Raw genomic sequence first — 21,493 nt, 5'->3', positions numbered from 1 at the left:
TCTTATCTGATCGTAAAAATCGACTCTAGTTTCAAAATTTCGCTTGTTATTCGATTATTATCGATTTGAGGAGGTGGATTTGAGATCTAGGTGTCCATACGGACATTCGGACATGGCTATAGCGCCTTGCAGAGGATCTAGGTTCAGACGGACTGATGGACTGTCAGACAGGCGGGCGCAGACTGAGAATATATGTGTAAACTTTACATGGTCGGAGATGACATATATTTTCTGGAGATACAAAGTTATAGTTTTATATACATATATGTATATAGGGTATTGGATGCTTCTCTTGAATATGTGTCTGGCCAAGATGGTTTTACTTGTTGAAAAATTAATTATCCTAACATACTTTTCAAGAACATAAACACTTAAAACGAATTTCCTTTTACCATAGAGGTAAGTGTTAAAGGTAAAGAAGGTCAGAAAAACCTACACTATGCATATATACAATTACAAGTAGCTTCATAAAAATATCATTTATTTCGTTATTTTAAATTTAACTGGTAACTGTCACCCCTAACTTTTTACCAAATCAAGAAGCAAATTGTGTGTAATTTTTACTGAAATTATTATTTATTTCAATAAACCAAAGAATTATAACAAATGTAGAACACGCAGCGCGAGTTTGCATTTACTTGCGACAACATATCACACACTTTATGTTATATGTGTCAAAAATCTGTTGAAGTAGTCTAGCTGGATAGATTTACTCTGTCAGAATATTTTTACACTTCCTCAAACTCAAACCAAATTCGAGTTATTCCACTTCCAAATTCAAAGTTTCAAAATTGCCAATAATTACAAAATAATAATTTTAGCTCTTTATGATCAAATTACGTTTTCGGCTTGCTTAACATTTAATCTGCACAACTTCAAGGAGAATATAATGCATATTTACATTATTACACCAGCTGGCAAGACAGTTAAGGTCGACGTTGGCGATGAGTCGGACTCCAAGGATGTGATAAACGACAAAATAATACCACAAGAAGAATCTAAGGTGCTCGACCAATATCCATCGACTTCAGCCCAAGCACAGTTGCAGCCACAAATACAGGAAATGAGCAATCCGGATATGGAAAAGCCACAGAAAATACCTCGAGAGTCTGTTAAATTCACAATTTAGTTATGCAATTTTTACGGCTGGTCAGCTACGTCAGTTCTGCATAGTTGTTGTAAAAGACAATCACCTATATCTTTTTGTTGAACTACTAAACCCGAGTCAAGTGAATGCATATAAGTTCTTAACTGTTTTGTTACGAATATCAAGAGGTCAGTATAATATTCCGCAATCTATTTACATACAGTTTTATTTCTTATACTTATAAAACCTCAGTTTTTCAATTGAAATATTTTCACCCTGGAGAAGCAAGAGTGGATTCAAAGTGCTCCATTCCATTCAACATATACTTAAATCTTTATATTTGATGACGTAATATGTTACTACCTTGTTAAGACCCGTTCTCGCTTATCAATAAATTGTGAACCACTTTGAAATTGATGTAGTACCAAATCACTCGATTCACAACTGAATACGTTGAATCTATTATCTTGACTTTGGAGCAAATATCACGCGTTCTCTAATCTCTTAAAGTAAAAACATTACTCCTTTAAAGAAACACGTGCCAAGCGAATTTATTGTGGATGCTGAGCAAAACCTAACCACAGGCGAAGACACACAGTGCCAAGTGAATGACATTGTCTGGCACTAGACGAATTGTTGACAGCAAAAATTTAACGCTTAAAATGCCAAACACAAATATTTTGACATTCAAGGCACAGAAAGAAAGTGAGTAAGCACACTCGCACTCACACATGCACATACACACACACACATATTTATTGCTTTGCCAACAATCAACTCACACAACACATGTGCGCCTGTTGTTTTGTGCTTTCTTTTTGCGTGGCAAATTTTCCATGAAAATTGCATGAATTGCAGATTTTTATACGCACGAAATGCGCTGCGCTTACCATGCGACTCGAGTCAAGTTGAGTTCGAGTTGTCGTAGTCGTTGTTGTTATTGCGGTTACCACTGTTGTTGTTGTTGTTGCGTGTACTCTAGTCGTTTTTATGGCAGCGCCGACGGCACCTTGGTGCACAAATGTGTATGTATAGAAAACAAAAAAACAATACAAAGACGAATACAAATACAAATACAAAACGAATTTGAAATGTAATAGAATTTGACTTTAACAAGCGTCAAACATAAGACTTAATTTATTGCGATTGCGATTTGGAGGCAATGGGACGTATGCAGGATATGTATGACCACCAAATACTGCAGCAGCTGTCCAGCAAAGAGGCGTATGATTAATATACTCCATATTTGGAATTTTTGCCCAAAAGTATGCAACAAGAAATCAGTCAGCTTTTGTCACACATAAAATGGAAAAGCAAAGTGCTGTTAAACTTTATTTTCCTTGACGATTTGATCACACTAAGGTGCTCTTTTATGGTTATTAATTAAGTAGTATTATATCTGGTACTTGTTTATCTCTTATGCTCACAATTTTATATTCATTGAATTCCTATTACAATTTTTTATCACAAGAACGATCTTCACAAAGCCTGCAAAAACATTCCTGTCTCTTTTTTAACAACACCCCAAAGACACATTAATTATGCGATGTGCCACAAAGAAAACTAAACAAAATCAGCGAAGCTCTAAATTTAAATCATCAATTCTTAATGTTGTTTAACAGCATAAATCAAGAGCGACAAACAAGCTGCCATCCAACCATCCTGGCATTCCGCCACTTTTCCCTGTGACATTTACGTTAGCCACCGCTTTGACCAACAACCTTTTCCTGTAGCTGTAGCCCGCCATCTGTTTGGACTGTGTGACATTTGTGTCTTTTGTTTTTAATGTCGAACAGGTAAATGCTATAAAATTTAATGCCTTGGCCAAGCACAAAAAAAGAAAACAAAAACAATGCAAAGCAACCCAAGAATTGCGTGACGAAGGACAACGATTGTGGCGGCAGCCTGTGAGTTTGCCCTTAGAATTTGTTAGCTTTTGGCTTGTTTTTAGCTCCTGCGACAGGCAAACAGGCAAACAGGCATTCAGTGCCAGTTAAACAGTTGTCACTGCGATTTGCTTAGCCAATAGATTTATGTGCTGCTGGCACTTGATAAATGACTGAGAAAATTTGCGAGTGGCTTTTGTGGGCCATAAATTCGCAGTTGGCTAAATGCCCAAGATAGAATAGAGTTAATTGTTGATATTTGCGTGTATTTCCATTTAAAAAAGTACAACAATTACAGTAAACTAATTAAACAGGAAAAGTAATTTGGCTGCACTTAAATATAAATGTTTCCCAAGTCATAATCAAGGCAATTCATGAATTAACTAACAATTTTATTTAATTATTTATATGACTGTACAAAGTCGTCTTTATTGGCTTTAAAAGTCATGCGTTGGCTTATAGAAAAACTCATTTATTTACGTTTCCCGTTAGCCAACACTAATTAAGTTATCAATTTACTGAACTGCATATGTAAACTGTGTCAGATGATAATAAATCCTTTGGCTCATTGCCAGTGCATTTTTATTAATGTTTATAGAAAGTCAGAATTTCGCGATTAAGCAGACGCAACTTGCATCTACTCTATAGGTAGATAATAAGTGGAATATCCCGATTGAGGAAATGAAACATAAAAAGTCCCGATACTGCTTCCGTGTTCTGTTGTTTACAGGGTATACAAAGACAACAACAATACAAAGAGATTAACCAATTGAAGCGAATTATTACAAATTAATTACAGATTAAATGTGGCAAAGCTATTTCGTAAAAAATGTAACACAAGTACTTATGTTTATTCTATCACAGCGTATAATTACAATTAATAAAAAATTAAATATTAATTGTCATTGCAATAATTTATTTATGCAGGTGCCATAAATGCGTTTTTGTGCGCTCTTAAAGTACCGTTGATAATTTTAATTGAATTGCTTTAATCAATGCATAGCGCATCGTTGCTCAAATTAAATAATTTTATTGCGGTCAATTTTCGTGTTAATGCCCCAAAAACCGAACTGTGAGATAAAAACACGGGTTTTTGCTACAGTTCGACCGCAGCCCATAAATGGGTGCTCTAACTTAGGTGTTTCCCAATTTGCATCCAATTAAAATGTTGCTCTGTGCCACATTGAAACACATGCATTCGCATATGCATTTACCACTTCCATTATTGAGGTGACTCTGTCATGTGTTTAGCCACATTTAGCACACAAATTGGAATTACGCAGTTGCACTTCTTGTTTTGCAACACATAACATATTTATATCGAGTGTATATCACTTAAAATGTTTGCTTTATGAATGACATTTTCGAGGAACTTATCAGTCTAAACGCAATCTAATTATTGTACAGCCAAACTCATTTCGAACATCTCATTCTTATCACTACAATTGCGATCGTAAAACCTGTTTCTCTTCAGCGAAAAATGTACAATTATAAACATCATATTAATCAGGCAAGAGTTTGTTTTGTGAAGAACCAAAATATCCAAATCCCAGCTGAGGAAATACCTGTTTGTAAACAGAGTTGAATAACCCAGAGATACAAGCTAAGGTAAATAATTTGTTAACTCGTAATAAGGGTTACTCATAATTTGAATCGAGCTATTCATAGAACAACAAGCTGTCAAGGTTATTTAAATTATTATTATTATTCCCATGAGACGGAAATTACATTGCTATTAGTGTATTAATCATACAAATTATAGTTCTCAATTATTATAATTTAAGCAGTCTATAATTCTATTATTTTTTATATAAAAATATTGAATTAAAAACTGCTTTGGGAATTGTTTGATTGACCTGGAAATGTCCCCCAAAATATAATATTACTCAACTGCATTAATTAAGTTTATATGGTAATAATATGACCCATTTACAGTCCCAATGTAAATACCTGTCTTACTTACTCTAGGTCAGAGTGTGAGCGCCTTTTACCGTTAAGCTCTCCCTCTCCCGACGAGACGTTGCGACGCTGTCGAACAACAATTTGCACCGATCCGCGACGATCCGCTCAGTTATTGTTTGGCATTCGACGTGAACAGTTCGGTTGAAATTCAGTAAAGCCTTATATAATTTAAGGCTGCTGAAAAGAGTGAAGTAAAGTAAACGACAAAAAAATACATAATTATTTATGCTGTTGAAATAAGAAAACAAATTGAAATACAAAACTTTGGTGATGAATTGTTTTGCATGTGATTAAGGCAATTTTGACAACAAACAAACGAGAAAAATAACGTGAAAGAAAACGAATTCGCGGTTAACCTAAGTATCATAAAAGTGAGTGTACTGTTGAGCGGCGCGTCAACAGGTTGTTCTTTAACTGGAAACAACTGCACAAATTTTATTTTATAGTTTTTATCGCAATAAACTAACAAACACATCATAATTATAAACAACTATGGTCGCGTGCAAATCGTAATAAAAACAAACATAAGCAAATTGATAAAAAATTTTAACTGACTATTCATGTGGGGTTAAAGCCAGCTGTTAAAACAAGGCTGTTTGCAGGAACATGCTTCAAATGCAATAAAAATATTAAAATCAAGTAGTTTGCGTTATGTGACGAAGAGTAAAAGAGATGATAAAACTAAGTTTGTTTAAAGCCAACTCAGTCATCTCATGATTGGTACTTAGATTAAAACTCATAAAATTCTTTCAAGGTAAAGATTGAATAAATATTTAATGGGTCAAGGTACTCAAGAGATGGTTGCTGGTAAATATGTATAATATATGGCTAGACACCTCTCTGATAACTGTCGGCATATCGCCTAATTGGCATTGCAGTACTAACCCGAAAGGTTCAGTTTATGGCGATGTTTATGGCGAGCGATGGTTAACTTTATTTGTTCGCATGATTGTTATCTTGTAGTGGTTTTATCTTATTTCTAAACTGTCTATCAAGGCCTCCACTTGCATATAATATTTATTATGACTCAAGCGTGTCCAAATAAAAGAAAGAATAGCATCACAGCTATCACGCTTTTATTTCATATTTATGCGATGAAACAGCAATAATTGATTCATAACTATTCAATGCAATGCACACTTCGCATTTCCAAAACTAAAACATCAAACGTGCTTCAACTTGCCAATTCTAAAGCTAAATTTCGATTGATAATTACACGTTCCTCTTTCCGCTGACATTTCCACAGCGAGGGCAACAGCTTTGTGCACCTTCACTTTCCATTAATTGCGAGAACAATCAACAAGCAGCAGCGGCAACAACAACAATGCAGCTGCAACGTGCTGTGCATAGCGCATGCGCAAATGCAACACTGTGGCAACAGCAAAAGCAACGATCACAAAAGCAAAAGTAAACAACCTCAAATTGCAACAGAGCTAACGAACTGTGAATGCTCTTTCTAATAATTGCACAACTTTTGAGAATGTCACACACTTTATAGAGTGTAGCACAACTCATGATTTGAAGGCAACATCGAAATATATTATTGTAAATGTGTGCATACAATATGACTGTATTCTAGAATGTATTATATTATTCGGGAACACTCAACCATGTTGTATGGTCACATTTTTAATCTTACTCCTCGCTGTTCCTCATACAAATATGAAGTAAAAGGATTATGACTAGATTAATAAATTATTAAATATAGTGAAATCTAAATCAATATTGTGTTCTTATTTAACAAACGGAACTAAGCAAACACTATATATTTATTTATGTAAATTTATAAATGTCAATTGAATCGCCTTAAATTCGGTGTTAACTTGTGCAATTACGCAATTTCATTTAACGAAATATCTATATGTGTGTGATATACTATCCACAGCACTCTCTTGAAACTCAAGATGTGCGCATCCTTCACTTTCCACACTTGAAATGAGTGTGAAGCACTTTCTTCTCCCATTACAAGATGAACGGCAAACGACAAATACCGGAACGACGAAAGAGAAACGTAAACAAAGAGCTAAAAAACGCAAATACCTTTCGTGCTAGACAATTCGAGACATTGCCGAGAAACTTGTTTTGAGCCCTATAGTTGTATTTAGTTGGCAACAGACGAGTTCCCCCATTCCCCAGACCCTGCGCCCCCCTCAATCGATGCAGCCACGGGGCTTGCAGTTTAGTGAATGAATGCCGCAAACTGTTATATAATCGGTGTTGCTGTCAGTAGGTCACTGACTTGTTTTATTGTTAGTTTTTTGTTGAAGTATATAACCAGTTTGTGGCGTAGTGAAATAATTGCAGCTTGTAATTAGCTATTGAACCACACAACTTGACCACCAACTAATGTTAACCTTGATTGATTTACAGCTAAGCCAAGCCATAGCAGCTGCAATGGAGCAAAGCAATAACAATGGATACCTCAATCCAGCTTATGTGGGTTCACTAAATGCCACCACGATCTCCATACCGGGAGCGTACAAAACCAATGCAGAGACCACAGCCAAGGAAGCATCGAATGGTCATAAGCCCAGCGAAACAACAACCCCGCAAAAGCAGACGGAGGAGGAGACTGAAGCAAACGTGGGAGAGGGCATCAAACGCGATGGCTGGAACAATGATATTGAGTTTCTAATGTCCTGCATTGCTCTGAGCGTCGGGCTCGGCAATGTGTGGCGCTTTCCCTTTATTGCACTCGAGAATGGCGGCGGTGCATTTCTCATACCCTATCTGATAGTGCTCATATTGGTGGGCAAGCCAGTCTACTATCTGGAAATGCTGCTGGGACAGTTTTCGAGTCGTGGCAGCGTTAAAGTCTACGATTTTGCGCCCATCATGCGAGGTACGTGGCTGTGATTGTGATTGCGATTGTGATTGTGATTCTCTGATTGCAATTGTGCTGGGTATATTTAATGATATATCCATTTCGCCACAGGCATTGGCTACGGTCAGGTGCTGGCCACGGGCATTGTGACAACCTATTATGCCACATTAATGGCCATCACGCTGCGCTATTTTGTGGAATCATTCTACCCCACACTGCCATGGAGCTACTGTCGCTCCGAGTGGGGATCCAGCTGCTTGGACTCCGCACCACAGACGCTGCCAATGAGCGAAGCTAATGGCAACGCATCCGAAGTCCGAACCACCTCAGCAGAGTTCTACTTTACGTAAGTGAATCCCCCCAAAAGCAACGTCCGAAAGCTATCAATGTATTCGTTTCTCTGAACAGCAACATCATACTGAGAGAGAAGACGAGTATTGATGATGGCATTGGCTATCCCAGCTGGACTCTGGCAGTTTCATTGGCTGCTGCTTGGCTCATTATTGCGGGGATTATGTTCAGGGGTGTTAAGAGCTCCGGCAAGGCGTCCTATTTCCTGGCTCTCTTCCCATACGTTGTCATGGTCATCTTACTCATTCGGGCTCTCACGCTCCCCGGCGCTGTTGATGGTGTGCTGTACTTCTTGAAGCCACAGTGGCACAAGCTATTGGAACCCCAGGTTTGGTATGCGGCCGTCACTCAGGTCTTCTTCTCTCTGGCCATTTGTTTTGGCAACATTGTGATGTATGCATCCTACAATCGCTTTGGTCAGAATATCTATAGGTGAGTCCGCTCTCCCTATCAATTCTCAGCTCTAATTAATGCCATTGCTGCTTCAGAGATGCCAATATCGTTACCACGCTGGACACATTCACATCTATGCTCTCAGGCGTCATCATCTTCGGCATATTGGGCAACTTGGCGTATGAGAACAATACAACGGATATATCGAAAGTGGTTAATGGCGGACCTGGCCTGGCATTCATATCCTATCCAGATGCCATTGCCAAGTTCAAGGTGCTGCCGCAGCTCTTCTCGGTGCTATTCTTCCTCATGCTCTTCGTGCTGGGCATTGGCAGCAATGTGGGCATGGTCTCCTGCCTAACAACGGTGCTCAAGGATGAGTTTGTCAGAATCAAGCAGTGGCGCATCGTGGTCTTCATCGCCATCATTGGCTACCTATTGGGTCTGCTGTACATTACTCCAGGTGGACAGTTTGTTCTCAACCTGTTGGACTTCTTTGGCGCCACCTTCGTGGCCCTCGTGCTGGCCATCTTTGAGCTGCTTGCCATTGGCTGGGTGTATGGAGTGAAGCGAGTGTGTCGCGATGTTGAATTTATGCTGGGCATCAAGACGTCCAAGTATTATCGTATCTGTTGGGGATTCATTACGCCGCTCCTCATGATTACCATCCTGGTCTACATGCTCGCCCGATACGAGCCCCTTAAATACAAGGACTACACCTATCTGCCAGGCGTTTATGGTAAGTCCCCAAGTCCGAATCAAGCCAATTTTGTGCGCTTATTAATTCAATAATATTCCGAAACAGTTTTCGGCTGGTGCCTCAGCGCCTTTGGTGTGGGTCAAGTTCTGTTCTGGGCGATATCCGCAGTGAGAAGTCAACCCGCCGAGCTAAGCCTTTGCCAGCGCATACGAAAAGCCTTTGAGCCACTGCCCAGCTGGGGACCCGCTGATCCACACACCCTCAAACGATACCAGCTCCACATGGAGCAGGCCAATGTGAGCGCAATGTTCCAGCGCAGCGGTATCTGGCACAAAATCTATGACAATATCTTTGGTTAGCAATAAAAATCTGTAGCATTTAATGCTCGTTGCATGAACTGCTGCTCCGGCTACTGCTGCCAGCCTGCCCCTGTTTTCGCAACACTAAACTGAGTACAGCGCAACCCTTTTATAATAAAAATTCAACACAAAAATCCAGGCTTAAGTGCCAAATGTAGTCGCAGCGATAGTTCGCCCAAAGCGACCATAATGTCAATGCAATCCATTCGAGATGTGCACGTGATCAAGTCTGAAATCGAAAACTGACAACTATACTGGAAACCAATACTACTCGTAAACTCCAACAAATGTAAATGAATTTCAGAGTTAAGTAATTATTTATTTAATGTTAGCAAATAAATGAGTGCGAGTACATAAAAAATTGTGTCACGACGAGTGATGGCACGATTAGTCATAAGATAGACAATAATCGATAATTTTGTTTCTATTATTAATCAAATAATATGTTAAAAGAAGTAATTGTGCACCTCAAATTTAGGAAGAGCTCAGTAACTTTTTCAATACTGCTGTTTTTTAAGCTTAAAAGTAAAGCCCTTAATTCCTGTAACGTGATGTGAAATGATAAGGAACACAGGCATCTATCCAAGCTCTTATTCTTATTTTCAATATTGTATATCAAGTAATATTTAAATATTGAAAAATCTTCTATAGAATTATTTGATTAGTCGGTTTTGTCATATTCTTTTGTTTAATAACGATTCACAATTTACGGTCACATCATATCGATCATAAAAAAAAATAATCGATTAAGGAAATCTGTTTGTCATCACTAGTCGTGCTCACTCACGCGCTCCGCGCTAACCATGCAAAAGCAAAGCAACTGGCACAACTATAAAAGACAAGACAATTGCAGCCAACGGCGCTTTACGCTCTACTCATACACACTCCCACACACTCAATTCAAACCCACACACACACACATGCACTGATTATGCTGTAAAGGGTAAAAAGTTCTGATTTTATGATTGAAGCAAAAAGTTGCAAGCAGAAATCTGTGTATAAATACATATATGTGTGTGTGGGTGTTGTAAAATACTTCCACTTCCGTTTCCGTGTAACAGCAGGCGCAAAGTATTCAAGTAATTTGTAAGTAAAAAGACAGCCTGCCTCCTCAGTCCTTCTACTTACTCGCCCTGAAGCCTGCTTGCCTGCTTGCCTGCTGTGCAGATAAGCACAAATGGCGCCTCGGCATTGTTTGTTTGTTGTTCGCTGGCAGCGAAATGACAAACGAGCTGCCTATAAGCATGCAATATAAAACGCTCCACATATACCCAAGACAAAAAAGCAAACACAATACAAATAGAACACTAATAAATCACGCGGTTTCTTTTTCGTTTTTTTTTTTTGGTGAAAGCGACAGGCAAGCATCAGGAAATCTGTGCTCATTAGTCCACAAATCGGCAGGTTGACAAGTACTAAGGTGAAACAGAAGTTGTTTTTGTTTTATAATCATTACTCAGCAAACAAACGGGTATTCCTGGTATTAAAGCAAAAGCATTTCAACAGATATTATCTGAATTTATATTGTATTTACTAAAAGTAAGCCAACCAATTATTCAAACTGATATTTTAAAAGTTTGAAATAAACCGATTAAACATGATATTTTATTGTTAAGCTAACATAACATCGCTGCTGCGAAATGCTGTTGATTTCCTTTAGCTTTCAGCTTTTTGGCTGTCAAATTAATGGTATTGTCATTGGCTGACTACCAGGTTGAGTGCATTTGTCAGCAGCTTGTATTCTTAATTGCAATGATAAAATGCATTTAAAAGTGCATAAAACTCCACTCACAGTCGCTGTCATGATCACTACTGCGTATACGTAATGTCTGCTTCCATCTTGTGTGTGCGTGTGTGACTGTCAGAGCGGAAGCGAATGCATTTCGAGTTATTTGTCAAGCCATTGTGCCTTGTTAATGAGTTTTTAATGGGCAAATGTTGAAAACACAACTCTTTGTGCATTTCATTCAAGTGGCCGCCAGAGTGTTTCCCTTTTAGCTTCATGCCTACCAATCTTTCAGCCTAAAGCTTTGCTGTTGGCTCTTCAGAATCTGTTTGCGCTTAATTTCATTGTGTATCAAACATAATGCGATATTTTGACCACGCCACCATTGCGTATACTTAATTAAAATATATATTAAATAACCAATGACCGAAACACACTGAACACGCTCAGACGCACTCTCAAAAGCCATTATTGAATCAAAGCGAATAAAATTAACACTCATATGAAAAATATATCAGTCGGTTTAGTGGTCTACAAGCACTAGTATTGTCTGTGAATTTGTCAATAATGCCGAATTCGAATTCATACAAATTGCCAATAAATAAATCTATAACAATACAGGTCCGTCATAAACAGCTTAAAGTGTTTCCAATGGCGACTAAATTCCGAAATTGTACATTAGAAATATTCAATACATATTATCTCTACAACATTTACATATATATTTAAAATAATCCGAAAATTTCGTAATAAAATATAATTACTCATACTCATTTTGCTCAACGCTTATCTGCTTTAGATTGTTTTAAGCTGCTGTCAATTGTAGGCTTAGACAAACATTTGCTTGATTATGATTTACGGGAATCTAGCGCTTTACTGAATAAATGATGTATGAGCCAAGTAGTAATAGTAAGTAAAAATCGAGTCTATCGGTGTATTGCATAGAAAATCAAAGACGACAGGAAGCGCTACATGCCATTTGGGGGAGAACCCTCGAAAGGCGAGCATATAAATCAGTCGCCAGTCATTGGCATTGGCATTCGCAAGGCTGAATAGCAGCACGAGGCACGAGGCTAGAAGCCAGCAAAACGGCAGACAAAACAGCAAAGGAGCCAAACAGAGAACATAAAACGACAGGACAGGTACGCGCCGTTACCTTTCACGCACATTTCCCCAAAGTAATCAACGCACTCGCCGCAAACAAAAGCAGCAGCCTGGGCAAGACACAAGGCGGCTGCGGGCAAAGACGACAGAGGACAGGCGACAAACGACAGACGACAGACGGTAGACGGTAGACGACGAAAGACGCACGACGAACGGACGACAGTCGACAGTTGGCGGATGTGGCAACGGAAGGCGCCCAAAAAGCAGTTGGCCAAACAAAATGGGGGCATCTTTAATGGCCAAATAGTAGAAGTGTGTGTGTGTATGTGGTGTGTGTGTGTGTATTTGTGTATGCGTGTATGGGGTCGACCTGACTGCTACTTAGGCACACATTAACTTTTGGCCTTTTGTTAGGCAAAACGCTTTGTTTGAAGGCCTTCTTCACCTGCTGCTGATGCCTCTGCTGCTGTTGATGCTGCTGCTCAATTGTTATCTTAAGGCAACAACTTGACTAGACGCAGCTGCTATTTGTTTTCTTTGTTCGTGGGGTTTTGAGAAATTTTTAAATTATTTAAATAAATTAGCACGCATTTTTTTCACGAAGTCCACACAGATTGCCGGTGATTTAATTTGAATGCCATTTAGCTGAATTTCCTTTTTTATTTCGCAGCCACGAAAACAAACAAAAAATTGGAATCCTGGGATGCATCCCGAAAGGTAAACCAAAACGCATTGTTGTAAAAATTTACTGGCCAAGTTTATAGGCCACAACTGTCTACCCATTGACAATAACCATATAAAAGCACATTTGCCGAACAATTGCCACAAAAGTGCTATAAATGACTTCTAAAGATACTTTACAATTTAATGCTAATAGCCAAAGTACAAAAATTTACATTAAACTTTTAAAACAGAAAGAAACAATTGCTTGGATAAATAAAAAATAATGCACATATTTTAAAGTATGCAATCAAAACAAGAAATGGCAAAATTTAGATAAATAAAAAACAATTAAAAAAGCTTAAGTGTTCAATTAGTATTGTAAAATATAACGAAAGCCATATTTGATATATTGAAATTACGTTCAAAATATACAATAGATTACCAAATATTGATTGGGAACAAAAGCAAGTAAGACTTGATAGCCACAACTGTCTTAGCAATTTAAAACTATTTCTTAAATAACTACTAGAATATATGTATATACTTTATAGGATCGAAGATGACTCTTTCTGTCTGTTACTTATATATTTTGGAGGCATAAAGTTATAAAACCCATCTATCAGCGGCTATAAAAATAATTACGTAATCTCTGTCAAGTGTGCTCGACTGTGAGATACGTGCTACTCATTTTCAATTAAAGTAAGACATTGCGGTATTGTCCTAAAAATATATCAAAAAAATATAAACCAAATACCTAACGGATAATATTTTATATATCAATATTATAATGGTCAAAATACCATATATTATCAAATATACCAGCTTGAGAAAAAAAAGCATCTCAGACTCGACAGAAGCAACCGTATTTGCCATTTCGGAGATGACTCCTCCTCTGTGTTTTGCTGGAGGCAAAAAAAGAATTAGAAATATTTTTAGAGTTGCGTTTAGGAATTTTAGCTTGCGAAATTTAAGCAAATATTATTTGAAAATAATTCTTATTAAAATCAACAATGGGATGTAGATAATATAAAATATATATGTATGAGTACTCATTTATCTTAGTTTTGCCATGTTATATTTTGTTTTAATAATTCGATTACATTTGTTAGAAATGTGTAAGGCTAGCAATTAAACTTAAATCTGAACAATTAAATGTAATACATAAAACTGAAATTTACATTGGAGTCTCACAATTTAAATTAATTAAACAAATTTAAGATGTAGACAAGTCCGTGCGCATTTTACACGCTTGAGCGAAGCAGTGAAGTTAAGGCTGAGAACGTAGACAGACCGAAATTGTCGACATTTCAGACATTCCATCAAACGTTGCCCTGGCAAAGGACAATCAGAAAAACAGATCCTGCTGTTTGTTATGTCGATGGGCGATGGGCGATGGACGATGGCGGATGTGGAGTGGGCAACAAAAGAAAAAAGGGCGTTGGGTGTTGGAGTTGTCGTCATTGGCATATGTAGTACATAGTTTTTGCTGGCTTTTTATGTCTTTCCATATTTATGACTGTCTGTCAATGGCAGACAAACAAACTGACAAACAGACAAACAGACAAACAGACAGAGACGAACCAGGGAGACAGTGTCTGTAGATTGCCACACTCGAGCGATTATTATTGTTGCCTCAAGTGGGCCGAACGTCGCCGCTCTTGAGCTATCGATTGCTCTCTTTCTCTCTATGTACTATCTATAGAAGTATTTTCATGGCTTGCTTATAGTGCCAATTAAAGCATAAAAAATTATATCGCAATTCGCGTGCATTGCCATAGAATATCATTTTGGCTCTAAAAATGGGGATTTGTTTATTGGTTTTATATTTCAGCGGTGGCTGGTGTTCTTTATAGTATTTGAATTATTTCTTTTTCTTTTGCCGCATATTTGACTCCTGCCACTATTTTGCTTTTAAGTTATAAATAATTATTTTTGCTGGGCGCTGCAAATGACGAATAGGACAAACTGGCAAAAACCTTGACAACTTTTGCAAAAACTTTTATGATAAGTTTTTCCACAAGGCTTGCCGTGCCACGAAACCAAACAGACATTAGGCAGCCCTAGCAAATGGGGCAGGAAGGAAGAAAGGACGCGAGGCAACCACTGCAAAAGCTGACAACACAATGCTTCGCTGTCAGTCAGTCAGGCAGTCAGTCAGGTAGGTGCACAGTAGTTCGAGTTGGTAGAAAATACAACAATGGTGCTTTGTGCTTAATGTGAGTTTGTTTTCTTGGAACTAATTTCAATACACTTTGATTTGAATTTGATTTGATATATTTGAGTTTCAATCAAATATTGTAGCTACAAGTGCATTAAGGTTTCGTTGAGTTAAAGCACTTCAAATATTATTCGAAATTGAATAACAATATTTATATATAAATTCCTTCTTTTTTATTGCTTTTATTTATTGATACGCAAGGATACAATTTCCATCATGGCTTACAAGTACAAATATAGCTCACATAAAAGCTGTTACAATTTAAGCAGCTTAATCGCTTCAATAATGTTCGACGTTGAATTCAATAAGCATGGAAATATTGATAAATAGGGCTGTAAAAAATCACTTTTGACTATTTAAATTGTAGATGCTGACATGCCCATAGTGCCACAAAAAATGGCAGCCGACATAGTGTGCAAGAGACAGAGAGTACAAAAATATATCTACTACTATTGCTTGAAGAAATGTCTCCGAATGTTTTTTTGAAATCCCATGAAAAGCGCAACTGGCTGTTGGTAGCTGCATAACTCACTTACAAGTTGATGTTCATGAACTTGTTTAACACGTGTAGTTCTGCATGGAAATCGTTGAACAGAGCATGGAAAGAGGGAGGAAATTGTAAAACATTGTGGGGAAAACTTTAAATGTAACTGGCTAATTAGAAACGAAATCAAATTACATGCTCTGCTATCAAGTGGTTAGTTTGCCTGTGGCTTGATTTTATGACTGCAACCCGAACAGATAGCCAACGGCTTATTACCCTTTTCAACTATGGGCATGTCAAATATTTTTGCTAGTTTCAAGTTTTAGATCTTTCAATCTAAATGGCTAAACTTGAAGTCAACTCGAGTTAAATTTATCGTCAGTGCATCTTTCTGGCTGCCAGCGCACATAAACTTTGCCAAAATTGTTGCCTCTGCCGCTAACTATAAAAGCCAAATAGGCAGACAGCAATAGAAGCAACAACAACCCTTAACTGTGCCTAGTTATATGTACTATAAACAAGCAACAAGCTGCGACGAGCACTAGATTTGTCAGCCTTTGTGTGTTTAAGTATGTTCTGCCTGATGGTTGTGTCTTTGGGGTTTTTCTGGCATAATTTCTACTACATAACGCACCAGCAACGTCACAAGGAGGGAAGGAGGAAAGCAAAGCACTGAGGCGTTGAGTCTTCAAAACTGTTTGCCTCGGGTAGAAAAGTTACAAGAATCACCGCAACAAAGCATGAGTTCATGAAACCGGAAATGCTTATTAGATTTAACCCCAATATGACCATCACTACGTATACGCAATATGCTAGGTAGTGTGTTCTGTTGTTATTAATCGGTTCGACTCGCATTCAACATCCCAAATTAACAGAAAGATACTTTAAATTAAACATATTTCCAAATTGGATTGAAGCCAGCTTACAGCTTGGAGCAGAAAGAGGACAAGCCGAAGGCGAAGAAGAAGATCTGAGTTTCGTTCTGTTTTATTTATACATTTAAGCACAACCTTTGACCCTGAAGTGCTGTCAGTCACAACCACAATAACCGAAAAGCATACACCTTTTACCACCAAATTATAGCAATGTCTTAGTAAATTATCTAAGGAATTGATTGATGGCTTCCTATCGCCTCGTGGTCTCCCAGGACGTATACAAATGAAAATGGAAACCATCTGCGTGGGAGCAAGATGAAGTCGAAGACATTTGCCAAGCAAAATCAACAAAATGATTTGCTTTAGCTCTTACAGCCAGAGCCAGAGCCAGAACCGTCAGAGCCAATGAGAACTGTTTTCTTTAGCCCAGGTACGTCAACATGGCAAAGGACGCAAGACACACAGCTCACCTACAGCATTGTTGGCTAAGGCATTTGGGACTCAGCACACAACTGAGAGAAGGATCTCAGACGGTTGCTAAAAATAAAGAAAACTAAATCTGTAAAATGCAAAATTAAATTTCTAGAGCCAATATTCTACATCCGTGTTGTTACTAAAATTAAATTGATGAAAGCGAAAAAGAAGAGAATACAATTCGGGGACAAGTGTTGGGCTGGAACAATACATCAAAATTTAAATGAAATGAAAACAATGTTTTTGCATTTGATTGGAAACCCAATAAGGATAACTCGACAAATCTAACCCAAACATAGACAAATAACAGTAGGATGTGGTGACAGCCAACAACAGGCCCAAGAACTTAGACAAAAGGCAAACAACCGCAGCAAACAATTTATTATTTTGCCATTTCCCAGTTTCTCTGCTGCTCCCAGTTCTCGACTCGGTTCAGTTCTCTAGTTCATGTTCTCATTTCTCATTTCACAGTTGATTCCAATATGCAAGTTTGCTTTTACGAACTTAAATAAATAATGAAATCGGTAAGCAAGTGGGCCAAACACGAAACGTCTTGGATGCCAAAAATGAAGGGCTTTTGTGGTCTCCAGTTACATATTGCACATAAGTGTCTGTACATGTAAACTAACCCATACACACAGAATATACATATGTATTTACAAGTATGCAGATGAAATAGGTTTGGCATTATTGTCTAGAATGCGGTGCAAAACCAACCAAATCCATCTGAGTGTCTTGGGCATTCATCAGTCATTTCGACTGACCAAAGGGTCAACAGTTAAGCTGCAAATCTAACGTAGCTTGTAAATTTCTCAATCATATTTATGCACACTCTCTCTCTCTCTCTCAAAGAGTGTCGAAAGATGTGAGAGTCCAGCTCGAACTCCATTAAAACTAAGGCCGCTTAGGTTGACTTGCCCCGTCGACCTTTTTATGGCGTGAACTTAATAAAATATGAAAAACCTTACAAAACAGAAGCAGCTAACAGAAAAGAAAAAAAAACAGAAAAACAGGAAGAAATCATATAGCAGCACCAGAGCACTTGGGAAGTTTATGGAAGAGCTTAACAAACAAAATTATATTCAATTTCCTTTAATGGCCACCATAAAGTAGCAGTCAGCAAAAGTAAAGCCAGAAAAATCCTCCCAAAAGACCAAACCGAAGGCGTCGCTCCGCGAACTTGCGAGAAATGCCAGACTTGCGACTCCTCCACTTATATTTGCTGCTATTTTTTCGCCTTTTTTTTTTGGGTAGGTAAGCAAATTGTTTGAAGTATTGTTAGTACTTGGCATTTGGCTTATGTTTAGATATATGTTTATAGAGCCGTGCCCCATTAGAGCTGAGCTCAATTAACCAAAGAGGACTATTCTATGCGAATAGGACAAGGACTAATTGGATATTGAGCGTGTTGAAGGACGAGCGAGATTTGCATATTACTTACGTCAACTTAACTCCACATAAGTAGCATTTCCGGCTATTCAAACAGGTAATATCATAAATTAATATGCCATTCGCTAGACATTTGCCTGCCACTTGTCGACTGTGTGTGTGCTCGAGTGCATGCCTGAGTTGTATCAGATTATTGTTAATTAATAGTCATTGAACACAACTGGCAAGCTGTCTGCATTAGCAGTGCTTCAAATATTCCTAAATGATTACACTTCTATTCTATTTAAACCAAACGTGATTTTGACAGCATCAGCAAACTAATTCAGCTTTCATTTTAGAATGATAATTGGAGCTGTCTATCTATGCAATACGAAATGAAAAAAAAAGTCAAATTAAACTCTCAACTAACTAAATTCTCCACAGCGGTATTCGCCATAGTCTTGGAATGAAACAATACACAAAAAATATACTTTTGAAGCGACTCTTCTTTGAATTAAGCAAAATCAGCTCCCAGAACAAAATCTGGACATTACCTGTCTAATAGCAATCAATCCGCCTCGAAAAATGAAGTCACATTTGCACCAGACGCTATCATCATTCCATAGCCATCCCATAAAAACAGTCTCTATCAGTTGGATCAGTACTTAACGTGACACTGCTGTGGGAAGTGTCTAATTCAACGGCATGAATTTATGCGTCTAGAGGTGCCACAATCATGTCCAACAAAAGCACTTGTCCTATTCACAAAATTTCGCGGCGACATCTTTCGTATGCTAAGCAGCAGCAGCGGCACAATTCGAGTAAGTACCAAAGGCAAACAGTTAATACATCAACTTCAAACGTCTTGACAGCCATGTTCTTTTTTGGTTTTGTTGGCTTTGTTCAGAGTTGGGGCTTGATGATTGTGGGGGAAGGCGAGAGAGGAACCATAAAAGCGACACTGAATTCTGCAAAAACCAAAAGCAGAACCATTGACAAGCCGTTTGACATGAAATGAATTGTGAAATTAAACAGACGGCACAATGACAGCGACAAGAGTTGTGGAAAGGATGTCAAAGCCACACTGTCAGTACTAGAAAGAACTGCCAGGCTGAATCGAGTGCTGTGGCTACAAATTGCTAAGTGATTTCGAATGTGTGCGTGGCCAAGTTGGGTCTCTGTGAGAGTCAAAGGAAGCAAACATGTGTCTACAGTGCCACTTAAAAGTCAACTGCCACTGGCAACAAATCTCATAAAAAACTCGGGTACTTAATTCTTGTATTTGGCTTTATCAGTGCTCCTTTTGAGTCGTTGCTTGCTTGTTTGGTATTGTGATTGATGTGAACACTTAAATAGCAACATTTATTTGCCCGATACTCGAATGGGACTAACATGTTGTTTTTTTGACTTATCACTGGGAGTCAATTCGCTTACCAGCTTTGGGCAATTAGTTGCAGACTTGCTTGTGTGAGCCAAAAGAGTTGGCCCTCAATTTGCTGATTGCACACAAAAAAGTATTCACCAAACTATTCACGCGCGCACTTTAATCAAAAAAGCATTCGAACTAGCAGCACTCACACACACACACACGCACACAAGCACACATCGACTGCAAATATCAATTAACAATTGTGCTGCCTAAAAGCATGCAACAATTTCTTTTATTCTTTTCCGTTTTATTTACTTTTTTGCGTTTGCTTTTTTCGTTTTGACTTTTGTTGCTTTGTAGCCTTCAAAGGCAATTTGGCGCTCGTTCAGTTTTAGTTTTCTCAAAAAGTGTTTTTGACGCGCTTTTCAATTATTTAAAATACCGTTAAACAGAGCAACGAACGAAAAACGAACTCGTGGCACGTCAGCGTTGCGATGTTGGCGACGATGCGTCTGATTTGCCAGCCGACGTCGTACTGAAGCGACACCAACTGAAGGCAATGCTTAAGAATGGCCAATATGAATGCGTTCCACATGAATCTGCGCAGGCGCCGTGTGTTTGCTGTGTGCTTTGTACTGCGTGTGGATGCTATTTGAAAAACGTTAGTTTTTCAATGGGTGAAAAAAACAACTTTGTTGCCTGAATAACATTTGATTCGGTCGCTTAACCAGAATTCGGTATTTCAATTATGCACACAGCTGTGACAAGTGGCGCCCCCAAATGGGGCATGCAGCATCCGTCGATTGCCATTGTTGCACACTTCCTCCCTAGGTCTTAAGCACAAGCTGAACTTCAAGCAGTCAATGCAGTTGCAATAGCTCTTAGTTTACCTGTGCTCCATGCTGTGCACAGTTCATGTGTCCATTTTCATGTCAGGGATTTAGATGCGAGTAAATAAAGCAAGCAAAGTGCTATTAGATGCAGGCTACTCGATTGTGTCTGCCACACAAAAATCAATGCGAAACGTGGGAGGTAGGCAAACAGAGACAAATTGAGAATGCTTCTGCTTAGCTTAATGCAATTAACCAAGCCTTTGCTTTGTATAACTCTTGTATTAATTATAATTGTGTTTCTTGGCTCTTTATTGAACTCAGTATTATACTACTTGGAGTTAAATGGTATATCTTAATAATATAATTTTGCGTTTTTAATTTGTATTTCGATGCAACTCCTTCAACGATTTAATGATGCTATTTACAATTCAATCTAACTGAATGTTAATAATCGCAGATGGGTATGTGAGAATCAACAAAAACTCTTAAAGAATCATATTAACATGTATTAATTGGACAACAAATTGAAGCAGTAGAGACATTGACCAATACAATTACAGTTGAAATTGCGTTTATTTTTAAATTTGTATTCCAAATTTAATTATATTTTTAATTAGGACAGCTTATGATAAATTATAAAAATAATTGTTGTTATATAATTCTTGTCAAACAACTTTTAAATTGTTTCTCTATCACCAAATTACAGTGCTTATATATTATATATATATTAAATTCTTAATACATGGTAATAATGTTTCCTTGCAAGAACATACTTATTGGTAATCTTTATAGTTATTACAATTTCCAAATGTTAAAA

The 21,493-nt window shown here is 37.9% G+C and overlaps 2 protein-coding genes across 8 annotated transcripts in view; one reads left to right on the top strand and one right to left on the bottom strand.

Moving 5' to 3' along the window:
- Positions 1-20,359, bottom strand: part of LOC132789828 (ataxin-2 homolog) — a 48,221-nt gene extending 27,862 nt beyond the window's left edge. Inside the window, exons 1-2 of one of the 4 annotated variants that reach the window (XM_060798112.1) lie at positions 19,909-20,359; positions 4,937-5,112 (exon numbers count right to left, since the gene is read on the bottom strand). The gene's annotated coding sequence lies outside the window, so the exon portion shown is untranslated. Of the gene's footprint in view, positions 1-4,923; positions 5,113-19,908 lie in introns of those variants that run through there. The other 3 variants (XM_060798114.1, XM_060798115.1, XM_060798113.1) reach the window with 3 other exon arrangements.
- Positions 1,614-10,150, top strand: LOC132789829 (sodium-dependent nutrient amino acid transporter 1). Of its 4 annotated transcripts, none has more exons than XM_060798116.1 (6): positions 1,614-1,792; positions 7,306-7,777; positions 7,871-8,105; positions 8,168-8,542; positions 8,599-9,242; positions 9,309-10,150. In XM_060798116.1, the coding sequence occupies exons 2-6, from the start codon at positions 7,330-7,332 to the stop codon at positions 9,560-9,562; spliced, it is 1,956 nt and encodes a 651-aa protein (XP_060654099.1). In that variant the 5' UTR covers positions 1,614-1,792; positions 7,306-7,329; the 3' UTR covers positions 9,563-10,150. The 4 variants fall into 4 exon arrangements, with proteins under 4 accessions (XP_060654099.1, XP_060654102.1, XP_060654103.1 ...); XM_060798119.1 differs by lacking the exon at positions 1,614-1,792 and adding an exon at positions 5,086-5,131; XM_060798120.1 differs by lacking the exon at positions 1,614-1,792 and adding an exon at positions 5,108-5,126.
- Positions 20,360-21,493: the final 1,134 nt, after the last annotated feature.

Source organism: Drosophila nasuta, chromosome 3, assembly GCF_023558535.2.
Source record: "Drosophila nasuta strain 15112-1781.00 chromosome 3, ASM2355853v1, whole genome shotgun sequence".
In the NCBI taxonomy this organism is placed as follows: Eukaryota; Metazoa; Arthropoda; class Insecta; order Diptera; family Drosophilidae; genus Drosophila; species Drosophila nasuta.
Note: the sequence above shows the minus strand (reverse complement) of the source record. Positions and strands in the feature narration are given on the sequence as shown.